The sequence below is a fragment of the Ceratotherium simum genome, chromosome 21 (assembly GCF_057802395.1).
Source record: "Ceratotherium simum simum isolate JZ-2026a chromosome 21, ASM5780239v1, whole genome shotgun sequence".
NCBI lineage: Eukaryota > Metazoa > Chordata > Mammalia > Perissodactyla > Rhinocerotidae > Ceratotherium > Ceratotherium simum.
Window position 1 is genome coordinate 5,428,725 of NC_141920.1, and position 21,866 is coordinate 5,450,590.

General features: G+C 43.7%; 1 protein-coding gene across 13 annotated transcripts in view; it reads left to right on the forward strand.

Annotated features, from left to right (window-relative positions):
• LOC101407782 (putative serine/threonine-protein phosphatase 4 regulatory subunit 1-like) overlaps positions 1-21,866 on the forward strand; it is a 76,996-nt gene that overhangs the window by 42,416 nt on the left and 12,714 nt on the right. For 9 of the 13 annotated variants that reach the window (XR_015555543.1, XM_087445075.1, XM_087445084.1 and 6 more), the window contains 6 exons: positions 5,251-5,397; positions 14,095-14,202; positions 15,034-15,099; positions 17,369-17,527; positions 18,327-18,511; positions 19,618-20,078. Coding sequence is in view for 12 of the 13 variants with exons in the window: in XM_087445075.1 (XP_087301201.1) it covers positions 5,251-5,397; positions 14,095-14,202; positions 15,034-15,099; positions 17,369-17,527; positions 18,327-18,511; positions 19,618-20,078 (1,126 nt within the window). In the remaining variant the exon portion in view is untranslated. Of the gene's footprint in view, positions 1-5,250; positions 5,398-5,628; positions 5,743-14,094; positions 14,203-15,033; positions 15,100-17,368; positions 17,528-18,326; positions 18,512-19,617; positions 20,079-21,866 lie in introns of those variants that run through there. The other 4 variants (XM_087445085.1, XM_087445079.1, XM_087445078.1 and 1 more) reach the window with 4 other exon arrangements.

The following is a 21,866-nucleotide window of genomic DNA, read 5'->3' on the forward strand; positions in this document are numbered from 1 at the left end:
AGCAGGTGACCTTGCCTTTTACTTCACAGAGAAAATAGAGGCCTTCAGTCTTCATCCCCCATCTCAATGAATGGAGCCACTATCTGCTTTGTTCAGTTCCCCAGAGCCACAACCTGGAACCATCGAAATCCTTCCTTCTCTCACCTCCTGCATCCAGTTAGACCATGCCATGGCTTCTTTGTTTCCATAATAAATACATAACCCGTTGAGTACACTCCCTCTTCTCCAATCCTGTCATCTTTAGACACAGAAATATGATGAAGTCGTATCTTACTGAACATTCTTCCGACTCTTTATTACCCTCAGGCACATCCCAGACTCCTTGGTGGGCTACCCGTCCCCATCCCACCATGACGCCATAGGCATCTGCCCAGTTCCTTTCATTCTGCTGATGCTAACCTCCTTGCTCCTTCCAAATGCCCCTTCTCTCTTACTCCCATCGGTCTCTGCCTCACTTGAACAGATGCCGACCCTTCCAGATATCCACAGTGTGGGGCGCTGGGAGTGCCCGAAGGTCCCCAATGAGTTAAGATTCTTAATTCGGTAAAGATGCAGATTTTTTTGCATGTAGGAATGGGTGTGCTAGGTCCCACCCAGCATCTGTATCTCTGGGCAGCTTGTCTTTCTCTGTTCATCATCAGGTACTTTTCATGGCCACTGAACCTGCCGTGACTCATGTGAGGTATGCGATTCACAAAATTGGGCATGGTATTAATATTGTTACTATGACTACTGCCACTGCTACCAGCTACCATTTCTTGAACTCTCACTATGTGATATACCCTGCTCCAGGATTAGCACGGATTATTTTGTTTCCTCTTCCTAACCACCCTGGGAAGGATGGGCACGTTTGTTGATTCATCCTTGTTTTAGAGGTGAGGAGCTTGAGGTACAGAGAAGTGTGGTTGTGTGTGTTGGGGAGTGGCTGAGCTGAAGAAGGAGCACAGGGTGTTGGGTCCCGTTTCATGAGGCTTATCATTGTGTGTTTGGGGTTGCCTAGACTCTACTGGATATTGTGACCAGTAGTTTCTCTCCCATTCTAGACTCTGAGCCCCTGACTGTAGGAGCTGGGTCTTATTTTATTTATCTTTGTGACCTAGCACACAGTCTGGTACCTGGTAGATTTTTAGTAAAGATTTTTAGAACTGAATCGGCTGTAAACCCCCCTTTCGGTAATGTGGCCACGTTTCTTCAGCGGTCCTGAGCTATTTGCCTTCTGTCTCAGGGGAGCGATGTCCCACCGCCTTTTCAAGTTTGAGATCTTCATTTTCTTCTTTGGTCCCGTCTTCTTATGTTTTTGCTTATTTTTCCAGTCTCTCTCGTTGGCTTTTCTCTCTCAATTATAATCACGCCTACGTCTCCCGCCTCTTTCTGTTCCCTGGCCTTGACCGTGAGCGCAGCGCTAGTCCTTTCCCTCTGGCCGAGCTTCTAGAAAGAGGAACCTCTGCGGCTCCCACCTCTGCATGGGCTCCCATCCAGGCATCGGCTCACTGCTCACTGCAGCTGATGCTCCCAGAAGCCAGGGGACAAGGATCTTGCCACGGACTCAACTAATCTCATTGTGAAATCCAACGTTTTTGTTTTTTCAAAGATAGTTTCAATTTTTAAAATATCATGAAATATTTTAATCACACAAGAGGCTTGTGTAACAAACACCCATATATCTACTGTTTATATTCAACAATTGTTTACATTTTGCTTCAAACCTTTTTATTTTTTCTTTATAGGTTATAGATATGGTTGAAACTGCTCTGTGCCCTCCTCCATCCCTTCTTTCTCCCTTCCTGCCCTTCTGTCGGAAACCACCATCCTGCGCTTGGTGTGTCCCTTCCCATCCGGGGTTTGTAGTCACACCACTATGTAAGTGGCCCTGAGGAAGAGACAGTCTTGTTTTGGGTGCTTTAAAACCTCACATAAATGGTATCAGACTGAGCTCTCCCTTCTGCCGCGCACTTTTATTCCTCCGTTTTTAAGATCTATCCACATTGATCCGAAGAGCTCTTGGTCATTCATTTTAACTGTTTTATGGTATTGCATTTATATTTTTTCCACAACTTATTTATCTATCCGGTGACTTCTCTTCTTTCTTTTCCTTTGCTGGATCCATTTGCACCATGTCACTGTTAACTACTTTTGGGTTTTTGAAGAAACCGTTCTTGGATGCCCACTAGGCTAATGTTGCTCTACCTTGGCAATGGAGATGAAAGGTGACCGGGACGTGTTCTCGGTTCCTCCTAGAGCTCATCATCAGGCAGGTCTGGACTGGGATCGTCTGAACCTTCCTTCCCTTGGCTTCTAATAATATGACTTCAGTACCAATAACAGCCAGCATTCATTGGGGGCATACTGTGCCCCAGACACTATCTAAGCCCTTTATGTAGATTAGGTCATTTCATCCCCATGGCCACCCTGTGAGAGAGGTACTACTATTGTCCACTTTACAGGTGAAGAAACAGAGGCTCAGAGAGGCTGAGTCCCTTGCCCAAGGTGGCCCAGCTAGTAATTGCAGAATGCAGATGGGGGCGCAGTGTTCAAGCCACTGCAGTGTCACCTGTTGAGTTCTTACATGTCCTCCCTGCCTCTTCCCTTCCTTCGTGCCTGTGTCTTTCCTGGTCTCCGTCACTAGCCCTTGTCCTCGCTCTGCAGGGTATTTTCTGGTCTTTTTCTCACAGTGCCAGGATTCCCTTGATGGTCTCATCTGCTTGCATGGGTCCAGGGGATCCACGTGCATGCGAACACCAGACTGCTGGCTCTCACCCGGGTCTCTGCAGTCCGTGAGTTGCTGACCTCCATCTTCACAGCCCACTGGACGGCTCTGCCTAGAGATCCAGCGCATCGCGTGGAGCTCAGACACTCCAGCACCCACACCTCTTCTCCACCCTCAGTCTTGCTTCTCCTTCCATTTTCTCCTTCTGGTTACTGATGGCCTGAGGCACAGACCCCAGAGTCATCTTGGATGTTCTGTGACCATCTTCAGTGATGCACTCAGCTCTCTTCCACGGTGTCTCTCAAGCCTGCCCTCTCCTTTCTGTCCTCCGCCCCCCAAATCCATGGCTGGGTCAAAGCCGGAAGCTTCTCTGCCTGGGAGCCCCTCGCCTGCTCTCAGCTTTCAGAACCACTTGAGGTTTCTAAACTGTCACCCTTACTGAAGCCGCGTCTCATCTTGTCACTCTGCTTTTGAACCCTTGGGGCTCCCCAGTGCACCGGGATAACCACCAGAGGTCTTAGTGGGGCACTGAAAACTTTTCCCCCTCCGACCTCAGCTGGCCCTTGAGCCTCCCACCCCGCCACTCTGCCCAGGCTGCCGTCCAGGTCTTCTCGCTCGTCTCCAGGATTCACTTCTCTGTGCCTTTGAGCACGCTGGTACATGAACATTACTTAGTGTATTAGTGTCCTGGGGCTGCCATAACAAAGTACCAGAAACTGGGTGGCTTAAAACAACAGAAATTTATTCTCACAGTTCTGGAGCCCAGAAGTCCAAAATTAAGAGATTGTCGGGATTGCGCTTGCTCTAGAGGGCCCAGACTAGAATCCGTTCTTTGCCTCTTGCAGCTGCTGGTGGGTGCTGCCTTCCTTGGCTTGTGGCCGCATCACTCCAGTCTCTGCCTCCATCTTCACATGACTTCTCTCCTCTTCTGTCTTCTCCTCTTGCCTTTCTCTTATGAGGATACTTGTGATTGCATTTAGGGCGCACCCTGATAATCCTGGATGCTCTCAAGATCCTTAACTTAATCACATCTGCAAAGACCCTTTTTCCAAAGAAGGCCACATTCAAAGATTCCAAGGATTTGACGTGGACCTAACTTTTGGGGGCCACCCTTCACCTGCCACCCTGGGCAGGTTTCTAACTGCCTTAAACATCTGGCTCCACATCCGCTCAGGACTTCCCCTCCCTGCTGGGAGTGTCCTCCCAGCGCTGCTGCCTTCTGGCATCCTCGGCCATCACCTGGGATTGTGTGGTGGAGTGAGGCGGCCGGTGGGTCTGGCTCTTCTGGTCTATGGTCCCCTCTCATGTTCTCTGCTCCTGGCATGTGCCAGACACTCAATAAGTGATACCCCAGAGTTACTGGTGGCTTTTGCTGCCTGTAGTTGGGCACCGAGGCCTGTCACCTCTGCCAGGGCATCGCCTTGTCTGTCCTCGCCCCCTCCACCGGGATTGTTGCAATAGCTATTTTGCTGACTTTTCTGCCCTCAGTCTTTCATCACCTCCAATTTACTCGGAACACTGCTGCTGGAATGATCTTTCTAAAATACTGTTTTCATCCTGTCACCTGTTCAGAATCTTTAATGTTGCGTTGCCTTCATGGCTTCAGTCTCATGGGCTAGCCCTTTTTGATCACCTGCTATCCGCTAATCACCCGCGACTCTATCTACTTACTTCTGGGTCCCCTTGCGATTTTCTTGCCTTACCATCCCTGTGATGAGCTGCGTATTTCATTACTTGCTCTATAAATTGGAATTTCCTGTGCTTCATTTCCCCAGAGATGTTCTCTCTCCAGCTTCTGAGGACCCCTCTGAGTTCCAGTGCTTGCTCACCCCACGTAGACTGCAAAGAACACACAACTCCTCCACCTTCCTCTTTGGACTGAGGAGGCTTTGTTTTCTGTGTCCCTCCTTGTGCGGGCTCTCCTCTGGGCCCAGGCCCTGCTGCCTTCCGTCGTCGCAGCATACGTAGTTCACGACCAGGTGTGGTGCGCCAGGGTTTTACAGAGAGGTCGGAGGATGGTGTTTTCCCATCCCTGTGCCTGTGGAGGGAAATGCACTCTGTGTTGTCCAGTTGTGGCCAGGTTCTGAGGGTGCATTGGAGGACAAAGGACAAGTCAAGACACAGGACCCACCCTCCAGGTTCACCCTCTGCAGCGGGAGAGACAGATGGCAATGTGTAATCATACAGAAAAAAAATGTGTGTGTGTGTGTATGTATGTATGTGTAGAAATCTGGGATATGAGTTGTGCAGGAAGAGTGCAGGGCACTATTAGCGTACAGATGGGGGACCTGACCTAGTCAGGCTCAGAGGAAAGGGATGCTTGGCCTGAGAGCAGAGGCATGGTAGGAGTCAGTCAGGCAAAGGGAGCTGCATGTTCTAGGGCCTCAGGAAGGAGGTGCGAGGGCCAGGAGACCTGTGTGGTCCATGTGCACCGCGGGGCAGGGAGGCAGGGGATGGCCTAGCACTCCGCTGAGGGAGTTTGGTCTTTGTCCTGAGAGCACCTTGGTTCTGTATTTTACCTTTTGCCTTTTTTCCTCTTCTAGGTTAGAAAATCAAGTCAGGAAGTGCTCTTGATTCTTCTGGAACAAGATCTAATTTTCCAGCATGATATTGAAAACAAAGTGTGTCCAATCCTGCTGGCGCTGTCTGCCCCAGACAGTGATGATGAATATAAAGCAGAAGCCGTGAATGTAAGTCTCTCTGGGAAAGAGAGCCCCACACCTGGGTGGACTGCCTCATAGCTTGGCGTGTGCATGACTTGAAGTATCACATGCGCTCGATATTGGCCAGCACGGTCCCCATAAGCAGGGTGGCTGGTGATTTGACTTCGGTCAGAGAAAGTTCACAGTTCAGATCTGTGGATGTTTTGGAAGTGATTATCCTCATATCACCAACTGTTTTACGAAGGCAGAGCTTGGGAAATCAGAGTGGTCCGGGCAGAGCTGCACAGCTGGCTTAGACTTCTGCTGAACAAGATGCCGAGATTTATGGGTAAATCCTTGACCCTGCGTGGATCATGGACCTCGTTTCCCAAAGTAAGGAACCCAGTGTGGTCTGGGAGATGATTTTAGGTGGTACTTGGACAATTTAAGAAAAGTCTTATAGACACGTGTGTCTTTTTTATAGATTAGGACAAGACTAAGGCAGGTATGTCAGCAAATATGAGAGCATCACTCTCAAGGATGCAGATGTGGCCAAAATGTTTGCAGCAGTTTGGGAAATGCTGTGTGAAAGTGTTTGCTCTCATGTCAGTTAAGGTATACAATTAAAGGGATAGTATAAATCCTAAATTTCTTCTACTGTTAGTAGTCAGTTTTGTGGTATGCTTGGGTTTGTAAGACTCTATCCCCATTGTGCAGTGATTGTACAATCAAGGACTTTCTACCTGCTTCTAGAACCCTTGTTCGCAAACTGGCTGTTGATGGGCCAGTGCTGGCTTTCACGTGTGGCCCTTAGACCAAGACTCCCCATCTTGTCCTCAGGCCTCCTCCTCCGTGGCTCAAGGGAAGGTCACCCAAGGCCACCTTGTTTTCCGGAGCTGCTGCCTACTCTCACTGACCCGTGCAGGTGGTGCTACACAACATGGCTGTTTCCATTTGTGTTCTAGAAGTAATGGCTCCAGGATTATTCTACCATTTCAGGAGAAATCATGCATAGAGGTTTAAAAAATCATAAGCCTTAATTATGAGTACAGTAAGATATAGAAGATAGTTGTTTTGTTGTTTGGAAAAGAATGACGTTAGAGACAGGAATTTTCTTTTTCAAAGTGTGGAAATGTTATACACCATGGAGCTAAAAGATTGTATTACAGCATCAGAACATTTGGCAATTATTCTTCATTTATGTAAAAGCTTTCTTCAAATATGAGTTAAAGGTCTGGCTTTTTAAACTAATTTAATTTTTTGCATATTCCATATGTTTATAAGATGAATCAGGCTGAAGAATAATTGATTATTAAAATTCAAATTCTCCAGGGTTCTTTTATAAATTTCAAGTTTCGCTATAATAAATCAAATTTATTGTGCAAAGTGAACCTGGATAATATCATTTAGTTGGGGTATTTGGCAGCTGAGCAGTGAACTTTGCCAACTAGATCTTCGTTTCTGTTTTAAAGTTGGTTAGGCGAGTTTCCAAGGTTACGGCTGACAACCAAATATCTTATCCCTAAAGACTGATAATACCATGAAAAATAATGCTAAAGGCATTTTTGCATGATTTTTATTTTGTTTTGTTTCCAGCCACTCCATTCTTGTCAGCAATATTCTTCTTCTTTTTTTTTTTTTTTAGTGAAAATATTTGGAAAATATAAGCAGACTTCAAAAAGCTATCTCCACACATCACTTGCAGAACAAATTAGTTCACATCAGTTGTGTTTTTCATTCAAAGTGAGTTACTGATATCATTACTTGAGTGTATAAGCTTTCAAATGTGGCTGCAAAGAAGAAAAGTGGTCTTGAACCCTGCCCAGGCCAAGGCACATCTGTGTGTTGGGGTCTTCCTGGAGGAGCTCCACTTCTCTGCCCAGGGACGCCTGATGGAAACAGGATTTGGGGTGCCTTGTCTGGCCCACGTGTGCTTTGGTCAGATTCAGAAGCTGTTCTGTCCTCTTTCCTAGGGGTCTTGGAGGGGACTCACTCCTTGGGCACCCAGAGTTGTGGAGCCTAGAGGGCGCTGTTTTCTTTTTAGCTAGGAAATGACAATATGCATAGAGAGTGGATTTCGTTTTTCAAGGAGGAGGCCACACGTGTGATTGGCAGAGCTCCCCAAGAAGGGCAGGGTTCTCATTTAGCTGGTCTGTGAGTGACACCCCAAACACTACAGGCATCGATGTGTACTTGTGAGGAGGTCATAGGTGAGAAAAGAAGCAAATTGTGCTGTTCCGATGCCCTGGTGTTTTGGGGCTCTCTTTGCAGCCATATGGTGTGAATATTGCTACATCTGTATGTACATAAACACACACACTCTCAGAACAGTGCCGTTTTGTTTGGAAGGAATTGCTTCTCTCTCTGAGGAAACCGCCTGCCTCCATACACAAAAGGTGCATCTATTCATTAGACTTTTCATTCTCATTGGAAGTTACAATCAGTTGATTCTGATGCTAGCAAGCCTAGCGCATACATGATTAGGAAAATCAAAGATAGCCAACTAGACATGTCCTGGGCATTTTAAAATTGAGTTATGCAGTACAAATTACATGTTGGTTTCCTACATCCTGGTTTCTCACATATATATGCATTTTGTTTTGTGAAGTCTTTCTAGATATGCCAGGCAATATTAGTGACTCCTTCCTTCCTGCATCAGAAGGCTTGGTTCATATCTGTCTGCTATCATTTAGCAATTGAATTGTGAACTTGGTTTGTTTGTTTATTTCTCCCTCAAAATGGTGAGCTGCTTAAACACAGCTGTCCTTCCACCATGGCACCCAGCACAGTGCCAGGCCCAGGATCAGTGCTACATAAATGTTGGTTGTTGAATGAATGGATCGGTATAAACTGGAAGTGCTGTACCCTGTAATTATATCTAGACAGCATGAACAGGCCACCAGAGACCAATTATAATTCCTCTTGCTTGCAGGAAGGCCATTAGCATTCTGAGATTATAACTAATTGTCAGAAGCCTATTTTTCTCTCCCAACACGTTTTCACATTAAGGCTTCCTCATTTTTTGTTGTCATTCCTATTTTTAAGCTCATTTTTATTTGTGCATTTATTTAAAAAGAATGTTGTGGTTATGTGCTATAAAGAATAGTGGGCTCCAAGCAACTAAGTGAAGATCGTCATTCCATACAAGTGGTTCCCAGGGCCACGGGAATGTCATTCTAGTCGCTTGGTGTGCTGACTTTTAATGATTTTGAATTTATTTTATATGGGTAGTAATAAGGTCATGTGGGTGTGGCGGATGGACAGGGGTGGATGGAGATACCAGGCACTAATCTTTAGCTGCCTGTTGCCCTGGATACGGAGGCCTCGCGTCCTCATTTATTGTGGCTGTCACTGTACAGCTCTGCCCAGCATCAGATCAGAAATACGTGTCCTCTAAATTCGGAAGACTTTTCCTCATTCATGTTGTGGGGATTGTTTCCCCTTCCCCCACTCCAATTGGTTTTCTTTCCCCTCTTGTCTGCTGTGTGCAGATTCCAAATAGAATAGTGGGTGCACTGCTAACCCAGGGCCCTTTTCTGCTGTAAAAAGGCAGTGCTGTGCAGTGGGAAGAGCCGCCTGCAGACACAGGAAAGTCCTCCCTCCCTCCCTCCCTCCCTTCTTTCCTTCCTTCCTTCCTTCTTCCTTTTCTTTTTCTTTTTTTCGGGGGAGTGGGAGAGTTCTTTAAAAATTTTTTTGGGTAATTTTTCGTTTTGTTTTAATTTCAAACTTGTAGAAAAGTTGCAGGAACGAACTCCTGTGTACCTGTATCCAGCTTCTCTGGTAGTGTATATTTAGTTCCTTTTTTTATCATATTCTCTCTCTTTTTACACACGCACACATAGATATATACGTACACATATGTAAATGTATTTTTCTGAGCCATTTGAGAGTAAATTGGAGACATTGTGCCCCTTTACTCCTAAATACTTCAGTGTCTATTTCCTAAAAAACAAGGAAATTCTCTCTTAAACAACCATAATACACTGATCAAAATCAAGAAGTGTAGCACTGATATGGTGCTAATATCTTATCCGCAGTTGACATTCAAATGTTGTCATTTGTCAGGGTCACACACTGCGCTGAAGCATCACATCTCTTTGGTCTCCTTTAGTCTGGAACCCATCTTGAGTCTTTCTTTGAATTTCGTGACATTAACGTGGGAAGAGTATAGGACAATTCTTTGGTAGAATGTCTCCCACTTGGCATTTGTCTGATGTTTCCTCATGGTTAGATTCAGGCTCTGCATTTCTGGCAGGGCATCACGGGAGTAATGTGTTCTCACATGCCACGGTCCGAGGCCCAAGACTTGCGCTTGTCCTCATCTTGGTGATGTTAACTCTGTTGACTTAGCTGGTGTCTGCTGATACTAGGTACTACTTTCCCCTCTGGAAATAATAAGGGGAGTTACTTTGAAACTATGTAAGGATGCTTTTAGCCAAACTTTCACCCACTAGTATTAGCGTCCATTGATGATTCTAGTTGACATTCTACTGTGAAGAGTCTTCCCTTCTCCGTTATTTGCTAACATTTTGTTGGGGATTTTCACTTCTATATTCAAGAGGACTGTTGTAGGCAGTTTTTTTTTTTCCTATTACATTTTTGTCAGGTTTTAGAATCAGGGTTATGCTGGCCTCAAAAATTGAGTTGGGAAATATTCCCTGCTCTTCTATTTTCTGAAAGATTTTGTTTAAGATTGTTGTTATTTTTCTCTTAAATATTTGTTAGAATTCACCAGTAAAACCACTGGTCCTAGGCTTTTCTTTGTGAGATGGTTTTTGATAACAGATTCAATTCAGATATGGGGCTGTTCAGGTTTGTTATTTCATCTGTGTCATTAAGTTGTATATTTAAGGGAATTTATTAATTTCATCTAAGTTGTTAAATTTATTGGGATATATTTGTTTACAATATTCCTTTATCCCTTTAATGCCTGTAAGGTCTGTAGTGTGGGCCGGCCCGGTGGCACAGGTGGTTAGGTGTGTGTGCTCTGCTGCGGCGGCCCGGGCTTTGCCGGTTCGGATCCCGGGTGCGCACCGATGCACTGCTTGTTAAGCCATGCTATGGTGGTGTCCCATATAAGGTGGAGGAAGATGGGCATGGATTTTAGCCCAGGGCCGGTCTTCCTCAGCAACAAGAGGAGGATTGGCATTGGATGTTAGCTCAGGGCTGGTCTTCCTCACACACACACAAAAAAAATCTGTAGTGTTACCCCTGTCATTTATGATGTTGGTAATTTGTGTGTTGTCTCCTTTCTTTCCTTTCCTGATCAGTCTTGCTATCTTTGTAGTCTTTTATCAGTTTTATTAATATTTCCAAAGAACCAATTTTTGGCTTTATCGATTTCTTTATTGCTTGTTTTCTTTTTCATTGATTTCTACTGTTGATTATTTCCTTACTTCTTACTTGAGTTCAATTTGCTTGTATTTTTCTAGCTTCCAAAGGAAGAAACTTAATACTTTTGAGCCTACTTTCTTTTCCATTTTTAGCATTTAAAGCCACACATTAATGTGTATATCTTTGTGCCGTATTGACTCTTTTGTTGAGAAATGACATTGTCTCTGAGAGCAGTGTGTAGCTGATAGTCTACTGTGATGTTGCTGTCCCACTCCAGCATGCCTGTGCTTTCTGTCTGTCAGAGTGTATTTGTTGATGTGCTTTTACTCTCACCTTGTATGTCTTTACATGTAAAGTGTTCTTGCTTTCGTTAGCGTCGAGTTGGGTTTTGCTTTTATATCTAGTCTGGCGGTTCCTGCCTTTTAATTGGAATGTTTAGTCCATTTATGTTTAATGTAATTATTGATTGTATTTGGATTAAATGCTGCCATTTTGTTTCTTGTTTTCCATTTGTCTCATCTGTTTTTGTTCCTCTGTTAGTTCTTTCCTGCCTTCTTTTGGGCTAATTGAGTGTTTTTGTAGTACTGCATTTTAATTTTTCTATTGAGGATTTTCAAAAAATATAGCACCTTGCAGCAATGTAGTTCCACTCACTCCCTCTCCTCCTTTGTGCTGTTGTGTTTTCGTATATGTTATGACATATATATTACATTGTGAACCTGATGATATTGTATTATAATTTTTGATTTAAACAATGATATGAAGAAATGAAGAGAAGGGAAAAAACATATAGCCTTTTATACCCACATTTTGACTGTTTTTGGTGCTCTTCCTTCCTTTCCTGAATCTGAGTTTCCATCTGGTATCATTTTCCTTCAGTCTGAAAAACTTCCTTCAGTACTTTTTTAAGTTTGGTTGGCTGATAGTGAAATCTCTCAGTTTTGATCTGAAAATGTCTTTATTTTGCCTTCGTTTTTGAATGATAGTTGTACTGGCTATAGAACTGTGGGTTGACAGGTTTGTTTTTGTTTGTTCTTGCAACACTTTAAAGATTTCATTCTGCTGTCTTCTGCAAAGTCAGCTGTCTTTCAGATTATACTCCCATATATAAAGTATTCTTTTTTCTCTGGCTGCTCTTGAGACTTTTCTCTTTATCTTTGCAGAGTGAGTGCTTATCCTGCTTTGTGTTTATTGAACTCCTTGGATTTGTGTGTTGATGCCCTGCACCTAATTTGGGAAATTTTTGGCTATTGTTCTTTCAAGTGCTTTTTTCTGTGCCGTTTCTCTTTCTCCTTTCAGTCTGGGACTTAGATTACGCAAAGTTAGATGCTTGATAATGTCCTACAGGTCTTTGAGGTTCTGTTTTTTTTTTTATTTTTGGTCATTTTTCTCTCTCATGTTCAGATTTGATAATTTTTATTGATCTATCTTTAAGTTCAGTGACTCTTTTTGTCATCTTCAATCTGCTGTTAAGCCTCTCCATTAAATTTTTTATTTCAGTTATTGTGCTTTTTATCTCTATACACCTGCTTTATTTGGCCTTTTTAATGGTTTCTCTATCTCTGTGATATAGAGATTTCCTGTATGTTCTTCTTTATGCATGTGTTTTCCTTTCAATCCTTGAATAGATTTATAACAGCTCCTTTAAAGTCCTTGTCTGGTAGTTATGACATTTGGATCATTGTGGTGTTGATTTCCATTGACTGCTTTTTTTCTTTATCATGGGTCACTTTTTCCTGTGAACACATAGTTATTTTTAATTCAACACCGGCCAGTATAAATAATACACTGCAGAGACTCTAGATTCTGTTTTGTTTCTATAAAGTGATTTTTTTTATGTAGCAGGCAGTTATCTTGTCTGATCTCCAGCTCCCAGCTGTCTCTTTTGTGGTGAGCAGCAGCTGAAATCTCTGCTCAGGTTGTTTAGTTTCTGGCTGCTGCTTTTCTGCTGGGTCCCTTGAGATCTCCCCCACACGTGTTGGTTTAGCAGTCAACCAAAGATCTCAGCAAATTATATACACAGATTTTGGGCTTTACTTGCAAATCTCTCTGACTGCTGTCCATCTTCTAAGGACAGCCTCCCCTCCAGTTTCTGCCTTTTGGTTGCTCTCCAGCGCTCTCAAATGGTTGTTTTCTTACAGATTCTGTAATTGTTATCTGTAAGAGGGTAAGTCTGACCAAGCTACTGTTTTACTACCAGAAGTCTTGGTTCTTTTTTATAGTTTCCACTTTTTGGTGAGATTTCCTGTCTGTTCCTTCATTATGACCCGATTTTCCTTTTAGTCCTTGAGCATATTTATAACAGCTGCTGTAAAGTCCTTTTAAAGTCTGCTGATTCTAACGTCTGGACTTTCTGTGGATTTGTTTCTACTGACTGATATTTTTCTTGAATATGGATCACATTTTCCTATTTCTTCTCACGTATATGAATTTTTTTTATTGTTTATTGTATCTTCTTGATGAAACCTTGTAGAAACTCTGGATCTGGTTGTTTTCCTCTGAAGAGTACTGACTCTGTTTTAGCCAACAGTTGAGATGCTCTTTCGCCTACAGTAGTCGGCAGCTGAAAGCACTCAGTTCCTTCCCTTCAAGCTGTTGCTTTTCTCTATGGATCTTACCATCTCCCTTGTGCATCTGTGGTTCCAAGCTTAGCCAAGGGTTAGAGTAGGATTTAATCATAGATTTGGGGGCTCTTTCTTTTTTAGCTCCCTCCTTCCTCCCTAGGATTTCTACCCTCACTTTCCAGTTGCTCTGGCAACCTCAATCTCCATTCTCTGACTTCTCAAGCCAGTAAAACTGTAGCTTTTGCTTGAGGTCCAGCTATCCTGCAGAGCCATGCAGAATGTGGGGTGCCCCTGGGCAGAAAAGCAGCAGCAATGTACATTTTACGCACTGAGTTTCCCTTCTCTCAAGGATCTGCTCTCCTTTCATTTCCACCAGCATCTGATCACTCTCCAGTGCCTACAAGTCATTTTTTATACCTTTTCCAGCTATTACTATATGTCCCACCTCACCACTACTTAGTTTTGGTCACATTACTTAACCTCTTTGAGTGTTGGTTTCCTCATCTGGAAAAATGAGGACAAATAATACCCATGTCATGGGGTTTTGGGAAGGCAAAATGAGTTAATGCACATAAATTATTCATTTATTTGTTGGGCACACAGTAGGTACCTGGCACATGGTAACTCTCGAGCTTCAGACAATTCCTTATCTGAGTAACACTTGAGAAATATTTGGCCTTCTATTGATCAGATAACTTGACAAAACTCAGAATAAAGTGTTCTCCATTTTTCCTTCTTGGGAATGTTGGCAATATTTTGTATATTAGCTTTTGGAATCTAGTTAGTGATACGTGCGACACATATGCTTTGCTATTTCAAGTGACTCTCACTTTCTTATTATTCATAGATAATCTGCAGACTGGCTTCAGTGCTGAGCAAGAGCACAGTTGAACGCCTGCTGCTTCCCCGATTCTGTGAATTGTGTGGTGATGGGAAACTCTTTCAAGTTCGGAAGGTGGGAACATATAGTTTCAAAACTCGAAAAAATTCAAAAAGTTAAAAAATTCAAAATTGGTTTCTTTAAAGTTTCTGGACTTCCTCAGTAGACACGATCTGGAAGAAAAATGTGGCCAGTGTAAACTGTGTAAGGAAACCATCTGAACCATGTTGCCAGTTTTTACTGCAATTAGGGAATGTATAGATACCTGGAGATGAGATTCTGTGAGAGTAAACCTGTTGCTCTCAGGCACAGGAGGACGAGTTATGAGACCTTGCTGGCTTGTTGTTAGATACTGTTGCTCAGACGTGCAAAGTCTTTCATTATCTGGGGTGATTTGCTCTAGAACCCTCTTATCTTGGCTATAAATTCTAACTCCAACCCCGCCTCCCCCCTTCCCTTTTAGTTGCTTATCACTTGGTTGTCAAATTCTTCCTTTGGAAGGCCCTTGCCACCCCTCCCTGAACAGCCTCATCTTCCACTTGCTGTGTAGCTGGCCGTCTTCTTTCTGGTCTCTCCTTATGACGCATTGGCTTCGAGAAGATAGGTATCATTTACCATGCAGAGAATATTAAGGGTTTCTTTTGCTCTGTTGCTAACAAATGCATTATGTATTGAGATCAATTAGGAGCCAGAAAGTCCTAGAGTTTGGTACACTGTTGTAAATCTTCTGTTTCCAGTGCATTGGAGGCACCTGGGTGGTGCCGTGTGGGCAACGGGCTTGGTGAGTGCTTGTTAGCTGCCTGACTAGAGGAGTAATTGCTCTCGAGGTTCCTGCTTGTTAGTTTCACAATTTGTTAAGACAAAAAGAAAGCTTAGAATAATGGGTATGCCTTTTGCCTTTTTAAGGTATGTGCTGCAAATTTTGGTGATATTTGTCACGCCGTTGGACGAGAAGCCACTGAGAAATTTTTGGTATGTGAAGTTTTGCCAATTGTAATTGCTGATGCGCTTCTTAGGGCACTCTTAAAATCAACTGTAAAGTTTTGTATTTATGAGTCTGTTACTTTGGAATGGCAGCTCAGTTTTGCATTCATCAATTGCAAATTTCTTGACTTCTGAAGCTAACATTTCTCGTAAGCATTAGGCAGCTGGTCTGTGGAACGGAGCGAAAGCAGCCCCAGTCCTCTTTGCTGTGGACTTTTGCTGTTGCTTCCTCACTGGTCACTTCCCTCGTTCTGTCCTCACTGTCTAAGCCGCTTTCTCTCTCCCTTCTTGACTGCTCTCTCTGGAACACTGCTCCACCACCTCACTTCTGGCTTTCAAACCAGTGGGATTTTGTCTTGGTTTATAAGCTAAAATCCAGACCCTTGTTGGCCTTTCAGGTCCCTTCACAAGTACGTTCCTGCCTCATCTCCAGTCACCTTCCTCAGGTCCAAACACTGCCCTGGCCTGGGTAGGTCTCACCTTTGGCCATGCATCTGAATCATGGTTGGGCAGAAGGAGGTAGGGCCCAAGGGTCTTTTTATGAATTCATTTGTTATGAATTCCCTCGTGCTTCTGACGTACAGCAGGGTAGAGAACCACTTCACTAGGCAACCGGGTGACTCTTCAGCTCCCTTGAGGCTATCTACTCTTTCACACCTTCATGCCTGTGCTCATCACTGCTCCTCTCCTTCCAGTGTCTTCCCTACGTGGTGGGACCCTATTCACACTTCACACCCAGCTTGAATGTGCATAGGCCTCTGTCAAGTTCTTTCCTTGTCTAGACTCACCTACCCACCACGTCAGAAAGAATTAATCTCTCCCTTCTCAGCATTCCAACATCGTTTGTTCAGAGTGCTTGTTTGTCCTTCCCACACCTCATTATCGTTTTGCTGACGGGGGACCTTCACCCTGTCATGCTCATCCTTGTTTCTCTAGTGCGTACCCCAGACCTGGCACCTGGAGAACTATGCTGAAGAAGCGCCTGACACTTCTATTTGACAGGATATACTACCTGTATGGTTGGAATATAACCTGAAAAAGTGTAACCTTTAAATTGATTTTTAAATTGAAGTTCAGAAGCTCATTTTATTTTATTTAAAGTATAAGCCATGTCAACATACTTTGAACCCAAAAATAATTTTTAGTGGGCTGTAGCTTTGAATATACAGTGAGTGATATCATCTACTTAATGTATCTGAATGAAGAACAGCAGTGACCAACATACTAACCTTTCTGTAGGTGGATATTTCCATGATCATATATTCCCATTTGTGGAGCATTTTGGCTGATTATTTTACATTAGGATATTAAAAACAAAGCCTTATTTTCAAAGGATAAATTTTAAAAGAGGATATGATCATGACTTTCATACAGATATAAGATGGACATGTGTCAAAGATTTTATTTAACTCATTTATTAATGAGGGAACCAGTCAGCTCTAACAACCGGCTTAATGGAGAGCTCAAAGTGCCACTCATTCGTGGTCTGACCAAGGAGTACTGGAGGGAACTTACAGATGAGTTCAGAACTGGTCAGTATCCAGGGTGATAGTCAGTCGCATTCCACTGGACACAGTTTGCGTTTCTGTGGACAGGAAGTATGTGCATTACTATCAGATTTTAGCAGTTTAACTTCTAGCACTGAAGTAGCCTAGTCAAAGACCCTACAGATTTACAACTTCATTAACGTTTCTTCCTTCCAAGAGAGGAAAGAGAGGGGAACTAATATTTGGGGCATCTACTAAGTGGCAGTTACTTTCCCAACTAAGTGAAGCACATGGTTATCCACAGTTAGTGTTGGTGATTTTAATCTTGTCTAAAAAGAGTAAAAGAAAATACCTTAAATGTACATATTTAAAAAGTTACCTTTTTGTATCCATGATACCTGGATGGGTGAGCTATTTGGGATATCCGCTAAGTTTCAAAGTCATTCACAGTTTTTCTCTGTAATTCACATAATGAATATCAGTCATTCTGCCTTTTTGGGGGTTTTCTCTATTATCTTGTTAAATTTAACCAAGTCATTTCCTAGAATTAAGAGGTAAAGGAAATGTTGCTTTATTCTACTTATGATAATTTTTGTTTGTTTCAAATGATTCCTTTTATGGAATCAAATGATTCAAATGATTTCCTTTTTCTTTGTCTTTAATTTATGGATATGCCTTAACTACATCATTAAAACAGGTTCTGCCCTTCCTCAGGGTAACTCTGAGGTAACCTCAGAGTTTGAGTAGCACCATTTTATTTGCTTTGGTAGATCCCCAAGTTTTTTGAGCTCTGCTCAGATAGCGTGTGGGGGATGCGAAAAGCCTGTGCGGAGTGCTTCACGGCGGTGTCCTACAGCACGTCCCCCGAGGCCCGCAGAAGCAAGCTCTCACCTCTCTTCATCAGACTTATCAGTGACCCCTGTCGATGGGTAAGTGCGGGCGCTGGCAGCGCTGGCCTCCAGCCACAGCAAGCTCACAGGCCTCGTCTTGGCTTCTGGGCTTGTGACTATGTATTTTGTCTTTTCAGTAACTGGTTGGCATATTTAGACCTAGTGAGGATTAGGGCACCTAAAGTCTCAAAAGCTTTTTGGTGCATACTGAGAAAGTGGCACATACCTTAACATTTGTAGTGAATGAATATCATAGAAATGAGAATTGAGAAGGAAAAAACTGTAACTATGAATTGTTACCTTTCTGTTACTATCGTAAACATGCCTGTAATGATTAATAGGGTCTGTTCAGTGCTTTATAAAGTCTGGAATTACTCGATGTGGAATTAATATCCTGGAAGAATAAAAACTACATGATGGTGCTAAATTTTTCCTTATTTTCTGTTGAAAAATAGTTTCTTTGGAATTTAGGGAATGCTGTAGAAAGCAATGAATCTGGGCTGGCCCCGTGGCTTAGCGGTTAAGTGCGCGCTCTCCGCTGCTGGCAGCCCAGGTTCGGATCCTGGGTGCGCACCGACGCACTGCTTCTCTGGCCGTGCTGAGGCCGTGTCCCACATACAGCAGCTAGAAGGATGTGCAGCTATGACATACAACTATCTACTGGGGCTTTGGGGGAAAAAATAAATAAATAAATAAAATTAAAAAAAAAAAAAAGAAAGCAACGAATCTGCTCAGACATAATTTGGCGGACAGTGAATTGTCTGGTGATCAGCCATCTGTTTAGCCTGGGGTCAGACCTGGCTGATGCCACGTCCACCGCACTGTTCTCTGGTTTCAGGTGCGCCAGGCTGCCTTCCAGTCCCTAGGCCCCTTCATCTCCACTTTTGCAAACCCCTCCAGAGCTGGCCTTTATATTCGAGAAAACGGCACCCTGAGTGCCCAACCACTGGTTCAGGACCTGGACTCCGATTTCACCTCTGGGTCACCCAGTGCAGAGAGTCGTGGTGACACTCCCTCAGCCTGGTAAGCTCCGACCAGGGTGATTGCCAGGATCCCTGCTTCACCTCAAGCACCACCTGAAATTCCAGCAATTATCTTGTCTGAGTTTGGTAACAATGACTTTCTTGGCAAGATGGAATATTAGAGCTTTAATTATGTAAAGAAGCAAAAGTAATTGCAATAATGATTTTGAAACACGACTACTGGGTTATAAATAATGAAGCTACTGTGTCTCCTAAATTTAGATAAAATATTCATTGAGAGTAGTGATTAAATAACCTATAAAGAAAATTTTCTCTTACTTTTTGATTAATGAAGTTCTTTGGATAATTTACAGGGAAAATATGAAGTCTCCCAAATGTACTTTTGTGCCGTAGGATATTACCTGCACAGTAAAGGTGATACTCCTCACCCACCATTAGTAGAGCCTACACTGTTTTTCTAGTAAATTCTAGGGATTGATCTTGGATTTTTTTCTTATCTTTCCTTTGAGGATGATGTGTGCATACTAACCATACCATCCGAGGTAGTTTATAAGCATCTCTCCATTGTTAATATTACATAGGAGCACGAGAGTGGGTAATTTACATCTCAGATAATATAAATCCTTTTTAAGATTGGTGCATCCTTCCCTCCATCCTTCTCCATCCAAATTCATTGAGTTCCTGCTATATGTTAGGCCTGTGGGCAGCGTCTTCCTTATCAAGACTTTCCAAATAGCTGGTTATCAAATAGCTGGCACTTAGCGACTTCGACTTTGGCACCTTTTATTTTCTAATGCCTGCCCCCTGGTGGAGGCACTGACGAGCAGTAACTGCATGAAATCATGCTCCTGAACACGTGTCAGCAGAAGCCAGGGCCAGTTCACCACTTGAATATGATGGAGGGATTGGCTGAATTTTTGTGTGGCATTTTCAATGCACATAATACTCCCAGGGGGGCAGAGGGGGCTGATTGGGCCTCTTATTCTCTTGTGAGGTTGTTATCTCCCAGCACTGGGAGACACAAGAGGTTGGGTGGCCAGGTAGAGAGGAGGACCTGGCTTATGAGGGTGTGGATCTCGTGTTTCCCCATTTTACTTCCAGTCTATTATACAGTGCTAAAAGTTTGCCTTCCTTAATTTAACCTAGTTCAACAAAGCCGGTGCAGATTGAGCCAGATCTCTCCATGGAAGGCACATCAACGGAGACCAGCAGTTTATTACAAGTCAATAGCTCTTCTAATGGCCTAATGGAAAACCCAATGGAAGACTCTGTCTTGGCTGGCGCTGAGTTGACCAGGCTTTCCCCAGAGGCCAGTGCCTTTTCAGAGCTCCATGATATTAACGACCTCCCTATCAACAGCCACCCTGGACCAGATTCCTGGGCCTGCCCAGGGAGTCCTGAGGATGTATTCAATAATTTCCTTTATTGGCGAATTCCTCTTCCTGACATAAGCAAGGACTTAGAGCTGCTTCTGAGCGAGGCTGGGCTGCAAGAAAAAGGCTGCAGCAGACCTGCGACCGTGCGTAACAGCTGTGTGGCCGGGAGCGAGATTCAGAAAGTCCTTGATAGTTTGCAGGAGCATATGATGAATGATCCGGATGTTCAAGGTAAGTGCTGTCCACTGTAATTAAAGAGAAAATGGTCTATTTCGGGGTTGTGTGTCTTGTAGGCCTGTGTATTGTTGCGTATGTGCGTGTGCTTATCTTTATTTACACTGTGTACACGCTGAGAGGGGAGACTCGTTCAGTATCCCCACAGCCAGAACATCAGGGATCGCTCTGTGCAGGTTCCTGCAAGGGTTTGTCTCCTTGCTTTGCCACCGTGCAAGTCTGAAGTCAGTTCCAGGACACAAGTGGATAGTTCTTGGGCACATCTATAGTAGTGGAAATTTTATAAGCTCCTTGGACACTGTGCATCATTTCCCATGTTATATGCCCTTTCTAGTTATGAACAGCTAAGGATGGTGCTCCTTTTGGAGCCTGTTAGCTCAACCCTTAGCTAAACTTTAAGGTTTTTGTCTTTGTACAGCAAGGAAAAGTATAACTTCTTCTTTGGGGTATTTTTCATTTTATGACTGGTGTTCCCACTGAGCGTCTGATCTGGGAGCCTGGCCTGGCAATCCATATCCATTATCACGCCTCTTCTTTCTCTAAACAGTGCTATATTTGTATTCTTCCCTGAGTTGGGGAAATTGGAAAAAACAACACTTGCTGCTGTTGCCAGGCAAAGATTTGTGAAGCTTTCGGGAAAGGAAATGTGAAAATCTAGTTAGCCCTGTGATTATTCTTTGTCTTTAAATTTATAAAGGAAATTAAGTCAGTGTTTGCTGAAGGAATGAGCACATGTAACGTATCGCTTCTAATAGCTATAGACACAGGTCTGTTTTTGGAAAACACATTTCTAAAGCTGCATTAACTCAATGCTGGGACCTGGGCTGGGTGCTGTGTCGGCAATGACCAACACCTGAGGCCCTTGTCTGATTGAGGGGGTGTGTTAACAACCACCCAGCGAAGGGTGTGGCGAGGGCTGGGACAGGAGTGGGCATGCTGTGATGTGGAAGCACGGGGCAGGAAGCCAGTCACTCCTGGTCACAGAGGAAACATCTGGGAGACGACCTTGCAGGGCAGGTGATACTTGATGTGGGCTTTAAAGGATGGTGAGGAATCCACCATCTGGAGAAGTCAGGGGATGAGTTTCAGAGGGTTCTTTCAGTTCCCTGAAATCATTGTATGAAAAATCTTGCATGTCTATGCATAATTAATTTCTTTGTAAGAAAGGACCCCCAGCTTTCATCAGACCTCAGAGGGATCCGTGCTCCCAAAAGATCAGAAATAAACGACACATTGGGTATTTGTAAGCTGACTGGCTGGAAATGTTGCTCAGGCCGTTGGGATGGGCCTGGTGCGCTGCACTGAGGAGGTGAGACCTTGCTGTGGGCACAGTGGGGAGCCAGCTACAAGCTCTAAACATGTTAATGAATCTTGGAGTCTGTTGAATTTAACTAGTAGAAACAGGATGGAGGAAGTGTGTGTGTGTGTGTTTGGAGGTTGGGGACATGGAAACATCAGTTTGTTTTTACAGAAAGGTATGTGAAATATGTCATCTTTGCTTTTAGGAGGGTCTCTAACAGTCATGCTGCGGGCAGAACGAATGAGTAGCCCCTGGGGCTTGGTGAGCGAGGTCTTGACTCATCTGTGTGTACGTAAATGGGTTGATTTCTGCGTGTGCGTGTGTGTGTATGTGTGCATGTGTGTGTGTGGCAGAGAAGGCAGCCATCCTGTTTTATAAATGGGGGAGCAGGACCTCCCTCACAAGCCGGTGGACCTCCCAGACGTGGGCGTTCTGTAACACTGTGTTGTCTTTCTGTGAAAGATGATGGAGTCAAACTCTGATTT